This window comes from Hetaerina americana, unplaced genomic scaffold (genome assembly GCF_022747635.1).
Source record: "Hetaerina americana unplaced genomic scaffold, ioHetAmer1.1.p SCAF_18, whole genome shotgun sequence".
In the NCBI taxonomy this organism is placed as follows: domain Eukaryota; kingdom Metazoa; phylum Arthropoda; class Insecta; order Odonata; family Calopterygidae; genus Hetaerina; species Hetaerina americana.
In genome coordinates, this window is record NW_027286741.1 from 2,474,498 (window position 1) to 2,488,355 (window position 13,858).

The following is a 13,858-nucleotide window of genomic DNA, read 5'->3' on the forward strand; positions in this document are numbered from 1 at the left end:
TGCTGGGGGGGGGGAACTAGCGGAGCTCAGCAGATCTGGGGATGAGCAGTCGTCGCATGACTGGGAAGTTAGTGGGAGAGAGCCCCCTCCCCCCCGCACCGATAGCGCCCCTCCGGCCGGATAGCGAGGCCGGAGAGACGGGAGTTTAAGGGCGCGTCTCGTGAGTTACTGCCGGATTAATATAATTCTCTGTCTCGCTGTAACTCTCGGAGCTCTCAGGGAAGAGGATTTCGAGTCGGGGAGGGGTTGGAGTTTGTGCCTGATGGAGTTGAGGGTGTGTGTGGGGGAGGGGTTGGTTCTTGAAGGGATGAAGGAGGGAAGCCGAGGCTAAAGGTTTTGACTGATTGGAGGGACTCTCCTTCCCTCCCTTTAAGGTCTGTGGATGCCTGGAGAGACTGGTTGGTCGTAGGATTTGCGATGGAATTGGACTTGGGGTCGTAGAGAATAGCAGACAGGATTAAGACTCGGAGCGGGACTTTTTAAGAACTCGAGGCCTGGTAGGAGGGCAAGGGAGAGGTGCTCCCTTTCTTTTATTACCTTTTCAAAAGCAAATTTGGAGGGTAAGAATCGAATAATCCTCAAATCTATTTCCTGTCAGATGGCTAAGCTAAAAATAAAGAGATATCTAACTGAACGGCTGAAGTGAAACACTTCCGTCCGTAGAATTTATTGAAAAGGACTCGTAATCGTTAAAACTTTAGAGAACCACTCCGATTAGTTTAAACACCAAGCACCCTGAAGTTGATGGCATTAACTCGTCGGGAATTCAACTCAGCCATTGTGCAAATTCAACGTGCTGTAGCTCTGCGTACAGGATTTCATTCATACCTGTATTTAATTTCTGACTATGGTTCTATATTGCTGCGACGGCTGGCCTTCACTATAGCTGTGTAATCGCTCTGAATTAAAAATTCGATTGACGGCGTATTGCATACAAATGAAATTAACATTTTATTGTATTCTTTCGTTCGCGTAAAATATACTCATTCCTGGTCTCATCTCGAGAGTTCGCGCGGCTTGCTCAATTGGACTACGGTTCTATAAGTGATTCCTTAGATTTGTCCAATGACGGCCTTATTTTGCTAAAAAAGAAGGATGCGCGGATTAATTTCAGATGATACGTATCACAGCTGAAACCCGTCATAATTTTCTGTTTCTGGTGCATTTTTCCTCGTTGATCCTTGAAACGTTACGATGTGGAAAGGGAGAGATTGTGCATTGGCGTCCGAGTGATGCGCGTGACTTTTCGCGTGGAATCGGACCGTGGTTCACCGGATGAGAGCGAAGGAGGGGGAAGGGAAGGAGAAGGGAAGGGGAGGGGTCTTGCCTCCGTTCATTTCCTCTCGAGAGAAAAGCCGCGAATTTCTAGATTGACGAGCCATTGACCCTTACCATGTCCCCCCCCACTCTTCTCCATCCAGGTTTTTCCACCAACTGCTTGGGCGCGGCTTCGTATGAAGCTTTAGTGTGTGTGTGTGACCCCCTTTCCCCCGGGAAACTATTCAAATTTATTTTTCCGCGCCCCTGGAGAGAACTGTCTCTTTCGTGGTCGCCGTCGGGAGAATTTAATGAAAAGGATTCGTCTTTATATTTTTTCGCCGCCCCATCACAGTTATTTCGCGAGAATGGAGGATTTATATTTGAGCGTCGAGGGAGCCGAACGGACCCGGAGAGAATCATTGGAGTCGACGGGGAGAGGGGGAGGGGGAGGGAGGGAGCGAGGGAGGAAGGGAGCGGACGGGAAACGGTTTCTCATAGAGTTTGGGGAGTCCGGGGGAGTTGAAGGGGGTTGAAGGGAGCGAGAGTCGCGCGATAGGTAGGGTGGCAACCAACCAACCATCCATCGATTGATTGGAGATTGCCTACCCGATCGGAATTATCGAAGCCCCCCAAACCTCGTCCCCCCCCCCCGATCCCCTTCCCGCCCTCGGGCAAAGGGTTTCCTCCGAGGGGGACGACGCCCTCTCAGGTTGGAGGCGGCGAAGACAGATGGACTGGAGGAGGGTCGAAAGAAAGGAAAATGGCTCAGGGGTGTACGCGGGGGCCCTCGGATGGTGCCGACAGGTGTGCTCGGGGGAGAGAGAGAGAGAGAGGTATGTGGGCGTGCCCTCCGTGCTGGCGCCGGGGATCGAATCGGAGGAAGGGATGGGCTGCGGCACCCCCCGCCCCCGGAATCCTTGTTTCCTCTCCTCTCACCCCCCCCCCCATCCCTCCAAATCCAGCCCGATCGGTGTGGCATTTCAACCTGATCTTTGATCAATGTGACTTCCCCGCCTTATTTAAAATGGTTCCTCGGGAATATGCTCCGGAAATCCAAACATCAGCCATCGCCGGCGCTTATCGGCTCCGGTCAAAGGCCGCTTTGAGCCACGGTGCACGGATTTCGTGGAGCCCAGCGTGATGGCTCGCCATGAACGACGCTCACCCATTCGTTCTCTTTCCTTTGCCGTCTCCACGACGCGTCGTGGTTCCCCGAATGGATGATATCGCGGCCTGCGATTGACCTTCCACCGGGCCGATGTTGGGCAGACTCACGCGCGTGCGGCAATCGTAACACGGGCGGCGATTCGCTGTGGCTCTCGGGGCTTTGGAGGCCGCGAGGTATCTTGAGAGAGGCGATCGTTGGAAATAATGCACAACCCTTAGGTCGTTTGGGCGAGTCTTCCCCGCCTGCCTCCACCGTCTGCCCTCTCTTCCACTCCCTCGTTCTGGTCCTCTCCCGCGCACCTACCTTCTACCCGTCCTCCTCGTCCCCGTCCTCTCTCGCCTTGCAATACTTCTGCCCTCCAGTTTCGAGGTCTTCTCATGTTTTGTGACACACACCCCTCCCACCCACACACCCCTCCCACCCACACACCCCTCCCTCCCACCCACACACCCCTCCCTCCCTCCCACACACCCCTCCCTCCCTACATACCCATTCCTCCCTCCCTCCCTCCATACCCATTCCTCCCTCCCTCCTACACACCCCTCCCTCCCACACACCCCTCCCTCCCACACACCCCTCCCTCCCACACACCCCTCCCTCCCACACACCCCTCCCTCCCACACACCCCACCCTCCCACACACCCCTCCCTCCCACACACCCCTCCCTCCCACACACCCCTCCCTCCCACACACCCCTCCCTCCCACACACCCCTCCCTCCCACACACCCCTCCCTCCCACACACCCCTCCCTCCCACACACCCCTCCCTCCCGCACCCGGGTTCCCTCCGAACAAACCTGCTGGGAGGTGCTTGCCCCTCTGAACATTTCACCGCCGCCCCGCTGTTTTATCTTGCGCGTGGTCGCTCCATCTTCTATTTTGCCTCCATAGCATCGTAAACCTGGGAATAAAAAGTTTCGCCAAGAGTTCCCGCGGAATCGGAAATGTTTCTCCCTCGAGTTTCATAGGTTCGGAGCGGAGGATTACTATTTTAAGGGTTGGCAGCGTCTCCTCTTTTCCGAAACTACCGAGATTTCGTTGGCATTCGGGCGGGGAGTTTCAGTTTCCTGCGCCGTTGTCTTGTAACAAAGAACAAGTTTTTGTGTCACCTCTCTGAGTTAATCGTGATGCTTCTGATTCATATTTTCAATTTCATTTTCAAGTTCGAGTCAATGTGAGTGTGTGTGTGTGCGACCCTTCTGAAAATCCCAAGTTTCTCGTTTGCCACTTAGTGTCGTTAAGTGTGCCGGCTTTATAAAGGTTTTCACGCAACTGGAAGTTATCGCAAGGTAAGCATCGAGCTTGCTAAAAAGTAGATACGCGTTTTTTTTTGCCCGTTGTTTTTTAGCATAAGTACCTCTTGAAGACCGTGAGACATGGCAAAGGGTAGTGGTTTGCTCGATCATTTCTGGCATGGTGGTAGAATTGCATTTGTCTGGCAATGAGAAATGAGTGCCGACAAGCGAATGTTTCATTTGGAGATAAAACTTTGAGAATTTTATACTTTCAGGCCGCCATTAATTGTCGATATTACTATGTATATTTGCTTTCCTCAGGTTCAAAATGTGGTATAATAAATTAATCATTGTATTTAATATTTCTAATCATTCGATGTACGTGGGTGTTACTGGTCAGTTACGTGTTTTTGGTCTCTGATAATATTGGATGAATCTTTTCCGTTGATGATCGCGTAATGTCGTGTAACTGTTTCGAAATTATACGAATGACATTTTTTTATGAATTATTTGGCCTACGATTTCATGTTATCAATTTTCTTCTGGGAAACTCAAATTGCCCCTTCGTCCCATTCATGCATTAAGGCTGTGCCATGAGACCCAATCTCCCGGAAGGAATATCCGAGGACACCCCCCTCGAGATGCATTCGTGAGGCGTTCACCGGTTAGTCTCCGCGCATCCCGAGAGTTTGAAAGTGTCGTAAAAACAATTCCAAACCCGGTTCCGATGGGAATACTCATTCCAGTGTATGATGTGCGCTCATCATGCCGGGCAACTTGAGGGGACTCTCTCGTTCGAGCGCCCTCTTCTCGAAGGACAATGTGGACATGCTCTCTCCCTTCCATTGCCCGAACGATTGGCGTTTGAATGGGTCCCTCCGAGGGTCCTCGGCTGAAAAAATGCCTCCCTCTCACTCCTAGAAATCGTTGCACTTGGCCCAGAACTGTGCAAATTGATGGCAATAGTCGTTCTAATCCACAAAATTAACCCTAGAACGGTAAGGCTATTTTTTGCACCCTATTCTGGTAACGTGGGGTGGAAAAACACTTCTATTTTCAAACGTTTGTATCTCACCCCCATTATGACTATGAGAGACCTATGGGGGCAAATTCTTTTCGTCTTTTAATGTAGAATCACGTGACACTTCCAGTTCCAAAAAAGTATTTATTTTAAGAAATCAAAAAATCAGTTTTTGCCGCGGAAATGGGTATTAGTAGTAAGAATATCGTTTAAATTGGAAAAAATACCTGCTTTATTAGAAAGCAAAGAGCACTTACACCATCATTGTACAAAAAATACGTATATCATCATTGCGAAAAGTTCATGCATGACAATTTGTTTTTTCACCCCACTTTACCGTTCTAGGGTTAAGTGTCGCGTTGGAATTTTCAATGAAAAAATTTGGATTAGTGACATGTGAAGGATATAATTATATTTTCCACTGCTATTAAATTGACTACCGCTGTTAATGATTATTATTTCTATTGCCTATTTTTTTATTTGTATTAAGTACATGTGACGTGTAGGAAAATATCATGACGTGTTCCATCTTTGCTGGCATCCTTTTAACTGACCATTCTAGGAAAAGTGTCACGCCATATAGTAAAAAAGGTTTTTGTTCCAAAATCATGTGTTATCATTGAATACTTTCCTGTGATTTGATAGCCTTGATAGTCTCTGCTGAATGGTTGCAGGTCGCAGGCATTCGTGCCTTCTCTTCTTCGCACGCCTTCTGTGTCGTCCGCAATCCCACAGATTGCGGATCAATTCAGGGACCATTCGACTCCATGGTTTCACGGAGGAATCTAATTCACGTAGAATGTTCGGAAATGCACGTATGGCGCAGTTTAATGCGGAAATATTCTTAGTACTCTAGGCCGACTCCATTCAGTCTTTCCTCTTGAAGGCCTCAGCCTCTGTCCTCAGTCTCCCTTCCCATGTAAGTGCCCCCGCCCCCCGTCCGGGGAGCCTCCCCCCCCCCGCCCTCATCGGCGGGAGAGAGTCCGCACCACGCGTGTTGGGGAAGAGTACATTTAAATTGTATATTGTAAACCAATTTTGATACACCACTAAGTTTATCGTGGCAACCTTTTACATCATATAGTATCTCCTATACACTGCACGCGATCCAATTCGGCAATTGATCCAACTTCGTGAGGATGCAATTTATCCTTGCAGCAAACGATACATCACATACGATACATACATCACAAGTACCCGGCCCGACGTAGAGATGGCGGTAGTTGTTCGAAAAATATAACTGAATTAGAAAGTATGCAATGTATAAAGCATATGTTTCAAGTTTGAAGACGCCACGTTGTTTAGTATTTGTTTGGTAGCCATCAATAGTGAATGCTATCAGTGAATTTGTGAACATGGTGGAAATTGGTCATCGTTATGGGATAAAATACTTTTATTTTACTCGTATTCTGAATGAGGCCAATCCAGCGAAATATAACATTTCTCTTTTACATTTTCATCGCATTTACCCAGCACTCCTCTATTAAAACGTAATTTTTTGTTAGCTTGCCCAAATATGTATAACGCAGCCGGCGTTCGGGATGGAATTGCTCTCTTTCCAAAAAAATCATCGCAACGGACTTTTTCAAGTTTAATTCTAATTGCCAAGTGTCGCACCAGCGTTGCATTGTATTTAGGTCATCTGCTGAAGCTACTTTGTCCTCAGGGCTACGTATCTCTGTTAACCACTGCGGCGTTGCCAAATAAGCGTATCGTATTATTGGCCACGGTGTCAATACCATTAACTTAAATGAGGAATATAGGAGAACATTTACGGTTTAATTCTTAACTCTTCCCGTTGCATCTAGTGCTTTCCTCTGCCCTTCGGTCGGGAAATAAATAAGAAGGCGCTGTTTCGGGAAACGGCGAGGAGGTCGTTTCGGAAGGAGCAGTCGATGTATCGTCGTGGGCAACGAGGCGTCGTCGCATCCCTCCGTCGCGTCGGTCGGATGGCCGTGCGGCGGCGGTGGACTGGGGGCGGTGGATCGGGGACGGTGGATCGGGGGCGGTGGACTGGGGGCGAGGAATCAGGGGCGGGAATTGGGGGGGGGGGGCGAGGGTCGCAATCGGGGACGGGAGAGGGCGCGTTGCTGGATTAAACATCGTCCGGCGGAGTCTTCTTGGAATTCCTTCTCTGGTCACTTCCAATTCCTCCTCCCCCGGTCCCCCCTCCGCCATTTTCCCCCTCCTGCCCCATCACATACTGCCATTCATTCCCTTGCCCGTGCACATATAGGCGTTGCTGAATATTCCGATAGTGCACTGGAAGTTGTGAATCTAGCAGTGCATTTATGAAATTCATTTGATTCTCCGAAGAAGGATAAGGTTGACCTTATTTTATCCGTGAAACTACATTCTAGCGGTCCAACACAACTGCATATGAAAATATGCACACCATTCTAAGCCACTTCAATGGCGAATAAATGAAAATGGGTTTTTCCAACACCGGCAAATGTGTTGTGGCGTTGTTGCATTTGCCAACAAATTATATAATATCGTGACAGCATTAAATTATGAGAGTGCGATTATGACATTTTATGTAAATGTTTTCTAAATGTAATAAAATGTAAACTGGTCCGCTACTTTTACAGGTCAACGATTTAAGTTAAAAGAAGCGTATCCTTAACACAAATTTCATCGGCGACGTTAATCAATATTTTCCAATGTGTAAGCGTTACTTGCATCATCACTTACTGTAGATACGTCATTACTTGTTGTAGATTGCCATCAACTTAGAGCACATTTCATATGAACATGCGACTGACGATCTGCCTACTCAATTGAAATCAGACGGTATCCAGAGTTTCAAGAATAGAGTATATACCTGGTTATTTGCTCACCCACTTTACTAATTAGATGAATTCTTTTGTGATAATCTTCATCGCATTTAAGAACTTATGTTAACATATTAAATAATATTTATATTAACGACATTGGATATGGTTGTGCCATTTTCAAAATGAATAAAGTGCTATTATTATTTATTCCTTCGCCATAGTAATTCACTAAAATACCTAATGTATGGCAAGGCATGTATTTTCTTGGCCGGTTTTTGAAATTCACGTGTTGAAGTCTAATGATGGACTAGGCTGAATGCATAATGCCGTCACGGCTTTTTACGACGCAAGAATGGCACTTGACGCCTGAGAATAAAACTGTCCTTTGCTCCTTTTGACGTTTGAAAATGACTTCGATGATTTTTGCATATTTGACACCCGTTGAGTTTGGAATTGTGCTAGTGGGAAAATAAGAAAACTGTCGTCGATCGAAATGAAGTCCATTCAACCTTGGGCCCCCGCACTCTTACTACGAGGGGGAAATGTCCTTTTTAAGTTTTACTTGCATTTCGCCGTGAGCATTCGGAGATGTGCGAGTCATTGAATGTTTATGCGGTGTTTATATTTCGAGGATGCATTATTCTAGGCAGAATTTCTTCCTCTCGCCCGGCTAACGGATTCTTTCCGAATGGATGAAGGCGAGGATGGCAGCAAATGCCGCCCCTAGGAGTTAGTTTAGCCCAAGAGGATTAATGACCAGCTCTCTCTCCCCCCTTTCTCCGTCATTTCTTCTCCCTCGTCGTCCAGAGGTGGCGGCGGTGACCTTGCGCCATCTTCTATTTTGATGCCCGCCAGTTCTTCCATTTCGCTCCTCTGCCCCTGGTTTATCGCTCGTGCTTATGTTTATCATTTTCAAACTTTTCAATTATCTCCCTCCCCTCCTCCCCTTTTCACTTCTCTCAATTGCGTTTCGTTGATCATGATTTCATTATCAACTTCATTTTATCTTCATCCGCCAGTTCCATTCGTTCGTTCGACGTTGATCCACAGTCTCCTCTCTGCCCGTTCATTCATTCTTATTATTCTGCTTTCTTGACTCCCTCCCTCCCCCCTCCCCCGTATTAACCAATTTGTCACAATCCTTCCTTCCCCCTTCGTACATTATTCCCTTATTGTCGTCTATTCCTCAATGTCCCTCCCTATCTCGCCATCTCCATAATGTCATCTCGCCCCCTCTCCTGCACCCACAGTCGGTTTTTTATCCCATCATCTTCAACTCTTTCGCCCTTCTCCTTGTACCTGCTCCCTATCTCATCCCCATTGGCCAAAAAAATATTTAAAAAAAAACAGTTACTACGCCGACCGTTCGACCTCTCTCACGGCACATTTTTTGCCCCGTCGGATCAGCCTATGCTTATTTGCACTCCACGAAATTGTTGGCGTATTGTGTCATTCGGATGAAATTAACTTGTTAGTGGAAGGGCCGTTGTGGACGAAACGTTGGCTTCCAACTGGCAGCCGTCAATGCAGGTTTTCTGTGCGTTTGATAAATTTTCCTACGCCAGCGTTGAGAAATTGTTCCCTCTTGATATCTTTCATATTTCGATAAATCTCTCGCCATGCATACTTACTTACCGCTTTGATTTCCCTCTTCTCTCTCGCTCTAGCCGATGAATTCGCCGACTGTGCGCCCCCATCCTGCGTCTCCCATCCTTGATTTCCTCCCGTCGCCCTTGCAGTTGACTCTCTTAGTCATTTCGCGAGAACACCGCCGGAGCACGTTGAAATATTTTCATGCCTGTGAATAAATACCCATTGTTTGGCTGTCGAAGTTTTCCGTCAATCGACCCCCCGAATGATATTCTAGGGGATAAATACCACGCAGTTCGCGTTTCCAAGGTTTACTTCTCCATATGAGGTGCCAAAAATATGATTGTGAGCTAAAAGTTGACGAATGAATTTTGTTAAGAAATTTTATTTTTTTTGTTCTAAACTTTCTTCCAATACCCTTCAGATTGTTTGCTAGAAAAAAGTGCCCAAATTGGTTTGGTCGTTACATGAGTAGAGATGCTCAGCAACTGGAGGGTGTGTGTTCTATGCCAGTTCGATACTCTCTGGGCTCCTGTGACTTCCCCAGAATAGTGTGATTTTTTGGGAAACAGATCTGAATAGGAAACAGCAGGCTGGGAAGGAACTGGCTTTCCTTAAATCTCTGTTAATGCATAAATTCCATGTACTATTGAGCCTTTCCTTCATATATCATACCAAAAACACTTAAGAGTTCTGAACTGCTGTTAGTTTTCACTAATAAATGTTTTATTTGTTTCTCTTCCTTCACAGTGGGTAGAAGAATCCTTCACAGACTTTGAGAAGGGAATAAACTGGAGATCATATGTTGTCTGCGACGTTGCCTACAATAACGTCAATAATTGGCTTTGGACTCCATTCGTGGAGCGTGGCCCAGCCAATCGAATCTACATTGAAGTCCGCTTCACCATTCGTGACTGTTCCCTGTTCCCTGGGAATGCCCTCTCCTGCAAGGAAACCTTCTCGTTGCTTTACTATGAGTTTGACGTTGCCACGAGGGAGCCGCCACCATGGGAGCCAGAGAGCTACAAGCTGATTGGAAGGATAGCTGCTGGGGAAGGAGGGAGGTTCAACACCAACTCCGACGTAAGTGTCCTTTGGCGCAGATGGCATTCGAGGGAAATTCAATGGGTGACTGAAAATAGTTGAATTTCCTGTGTGTGCTCTTTACATCAATGATTCAGCGATCAATATCCTTTCTCTTATCTGCAATGTCTTCGTATATCATTTGGATTTTATTCAAAATGTAATGATGTGAAATGGTAATTTAATAATGAGTGATGCATTGAATCCATCTTGCAGCAAGGAGTTATCAACACAGAAGTGAAGTCAATACCTGTGACAAAGAAAGGAGTATACTTTGCATTCCGAGATCAGGGTGCTTGCATATCTCTACTAGCCATAAAGGTAATCAATTTGATTTTCTTTAAGAGAGTGGTACTTGGCATTTTATTTTGTGCTTCTTTACCATAGTGTAAATATTACATTGACATGACAATTACATCACTCATCTTCGCTCATTGATTCTTGTTCGTAGATGTACTACATAACGTGCCCAGAGGTCACGGTCAACTTCACTCGGTTCCCAACCACTCCCACGGGGAGGGAGGTGACGATCATTGAGCAGGCGAGTGGGGAGTGTGTGGAGAATGCAGAGAGGGATGGTGATGGGGGAGCGCCAACGTACCTCTGCAAAGGCGATGGCAAGTGGTATCTACTCACCGGGGGCTGCCGATGTAAACCAGGATTCGAAGCAGATGTGGACAAGCAGAGCTGCAACAGTTAGTGCTGTCTTTAGTAAACTTGTTGGTCTTGGTCATGCGGTGTTGGCCAATGTAAATTGTGGACTTTTGGAGAATTTAAAGGCTTAGCAGTGGAAGAGGTTTGCTGCTCCTGATGTTGCCTTTTTTGAGTTACCGCTAAAAAAACAAAATCCAGCAGCATCAGGAAGCATGTTATCCATATTTGCTGGAAAATCCATCAGTTATTTAAAAAAATGAATTGCAGTAAAACGATAACAATTGGCGTTCCAGCTAAATTGTTTGTATTTGTAATTTTTAAATATGTAGATTTTCAACTGCATAATTCAGGTGTTCAGTTATTCAAATATTTTATTAGTTATTGCCAAAGATTTATTCATTTTGACTTATTTCCAGTCTGCCCTCCTGGAAAGTATAAAAATAACCCAGGCTCTGACGATCGCTGCCTGCCCTGCCCTGATAAAAGTAAAGCTCCGGACTTTGGATATTCAGAGTGCCGTTGTGATGTCGGCTATTATAGAGCGCCTACAGATCCTAAGTCAATGCCATGTACACGTAAGTTATATTTGTGATTGTTATATTCATTTTAAGAGAATGTTTAGCCCCATTAAATCCACAGCAGCTCGTAATTCCATTGTATTTGTCTGTCGTGCCATTCCTTGCAAGAATGAGCAAAGTTGTCATGACTGTAGCGTGTGGATACTGAGTCATCGTCACATTCTCTATAGGCTCTAGGTACAAAACAAGAATAAGAGAAATTTTTTTAAATATATTTCAAATTCAAAAATAATCTAAAATTAATCTGTTTCATTAATGTGTAATATCTGGAGAAGAATAGAATTGAAATACCATTTTGATGAAGTTTATCTAAAAAAATATGTCTTGTATTAATTTAATTTTTGTGGCCACTTTTTTGTTTTAATGTAATCTACCAATTGAGGTGGGTTTTTGTATGCACATGACTACCAAATAAATATCTCGTCTCTCCTAGCAAAGCATAGCCCAACATCCCACTCCAAGTCCCTCTTCACCTCTGTGCACTTCCTTCCTCCCTTCATCCCGTCCAGCATCCCAAGCCCCTATTCCTGCCCCTTCCTTTTTTGGCTAACATTCTCCCCTCTTTTACAGTCTTCAACATCCCACTGCCTATCAATATGCTTTTCAGCAATTTTTCCTGCCTCCTTTTGATTTCTCTCAAAAATCCCTTCTCCTCCCACCTAGCACTTCTTCCTTTGTTTTCCTTTTCATGACCATTTCGGTACTTTCTCCGTCCTTTCCCACCCCCACATTTCAAAAGCCGCCAGTCTATCCTCCTGCTTCAGTGGACATTTTTCTGTGCCGTACATAACTAAGCTTCATATCAAAAATTTGGGTCAATTTATGGATGAATTCACCACTCCTAGCTTCTCTTGTTAATATCTGATCTAATGAGTTTGATTTGATACTATGTTTCTTTCAGAACCACCCTCTGCGCCGCAGAATTTAACGGTGAACTTTGTGGATCAGTCCACTGTAATCTTGTCTTGGAGCCCACCAGGGTATCTCGGGGGTCGGATGGATACCGCCTACAGAGTTGTCTGTGATGCCTGTGGTCATTCTGTCTCTTACGTGCCTCATACAGTGAGTTTCACTGTAGGTCTATTTCATGCTTATTTTGTGAATCATTTATTTTCACTCCTCATTGTAGTTTATAGGCATCTTTTGAGAATTTCCTGCTCAATTTGATTGAATGGTTGAATAATGTTCTCCAAAATTGATATTCACGTTCTCTCCCTGAATTTCCAGGAGAGATTCAATGAAACTAAAGTAACAATTGGAGGTCTGAACCCAGTCACAACGTATCGTTTCCAAGTCTTTGCTGAAAATGGCGTGTCGGGATCAGCCATTGAGGCCGAAGGAGGCCTGAGTGGTGGGAGGGGTGGAGGCGGGAAGTATGTGGATGTCACCGTCACGACGGAGGCGTCGGCCATATCCTCGCCGTCCACTGGCGTCGTCAATGTGCGCATCACCTCAGTGAAGTCGACAGAAGTGACAGTGGCGTGGGACCCACCGCCACCACCGTCACCTCCCTCTTTGGCCCCCCCTGGCTCATCCCTGGCACCCTTCCCATTGGGGAAAGACGAGGAGGGTAATGACATCAATCAGGTGAGAATTGAGCTTCTTGTGGCATGTTGTGTTCAAAACATTACCCCTGTATTATTTCGGCAGCTTCATTTAAAAGGAAGAGCCATTGTAAAGGAATGCAAGATGTAAAAGTGTGGGCAAATTGGGAAATTCTCGATTATTCATTTTCCCATTACAAGAGATCTTACTGCAGTTATTCCATCTGTTTGGTCTTTCCCGTGATTGTGAGAAAATTCATTACAAAGTTAATTATGGAAATTTTAGTGGAATTCTTTCTTCAGTTTTGGAAGTTACTGTAATTTTTTTAAAATCTCTGTACTCGTAATATAGGTAGAGTGGAAAGTTCATTATTGAAATCACCGCCAGTTGTTAATTAGAAGAATGGCCTCATTGAGCATTAATGATAGACATGTCCTTATGTCCAGTTTCACATTGTGATGGGAATTGTTCCTTTCCCCACGCAGGTTGAAATTTATGAAGTCCGCTGCTTTGCAAGAGAACCAATCACGTTGGACAATGGGATTATAGGGGGCACTGGGAACTCAACAAGTATTCTCACCAAGGGCCTAGAAGCCACCTTCACTGGACTTCGACAGCGAACCGAGCATGGGTTCCAAGTTCGTGCCAAAACGCTTGGCGGTTGGGGTGAATATAGTACCCCCATTTTCAAGATGACAGGACAAGTACTTGGAACAGGTTGGTTGGCAGTTTCTCAGAAATAATCATTTTAAAATAGAGTTAAGCAAGGTACATTGTATTCTTATTTTTTTCATGAATTTCGTTTAATGTCACTCAGTAGTATTCTTAGTACTAAATGTATTTAGTGTAATGTCAAGGTGGTTAGTATGTTTCATCTTCATCTGCAGGGTGTAGCATATGAGAGATAATTAAGGGGATGTAATTGTTTCCCTCAACTTCTTTTGCTA

At 45.6% G+C, this 13,858-nt stretch overlaps 1 protein-coding gene across 4 annotated transcripts in view; it reads left to right on the forward strand.

Moving 5' to 3' along the window:
- The window catches only part of Eph (Eph receptor tyrosine kinase), a 262,905-nt gene that overhangs the window by 220,454 nt on the left and 28,593 nt on the right, over positions 1 to 13,858 (forward strand). For all 4 annotated transcript variants that reach the window (XM_071584357.1, XM_071584359.1, XM_071584358.1 and 1 more), the window contains exons 3-9: positions 9,802 to 10,134; positions 10,351 to 10,455; positions 10,586 to 10,829; positions 11,205 to 11,363; positions 12,268 to 12,428; positions 12,594 to 12,953; positions 13,397 to 13,628. In XM_071584357.1, coding sequence (XP_071440458.1) covers positions 9,802 to 10,134; positions 10,351 to 10,455; positions 10,586 to 10,829; positions 11,205 to 11,363; positions 12,268 to 12,428; positions 12,594 to 12,953; positions 13,397 to 13,628 — 1,594 coding nt within the window. The remainder of the gene's footprint in view (positions 1 to 9,801; positions 10,135 to 10,350; positions 10,456 to 10,585; positions 10,830 to 11,204; positions 11,364 to 12,267; positions 12,429 to 12,593; positions 12,954 to 13,396; positions 13,629 to 13,858) is intronic.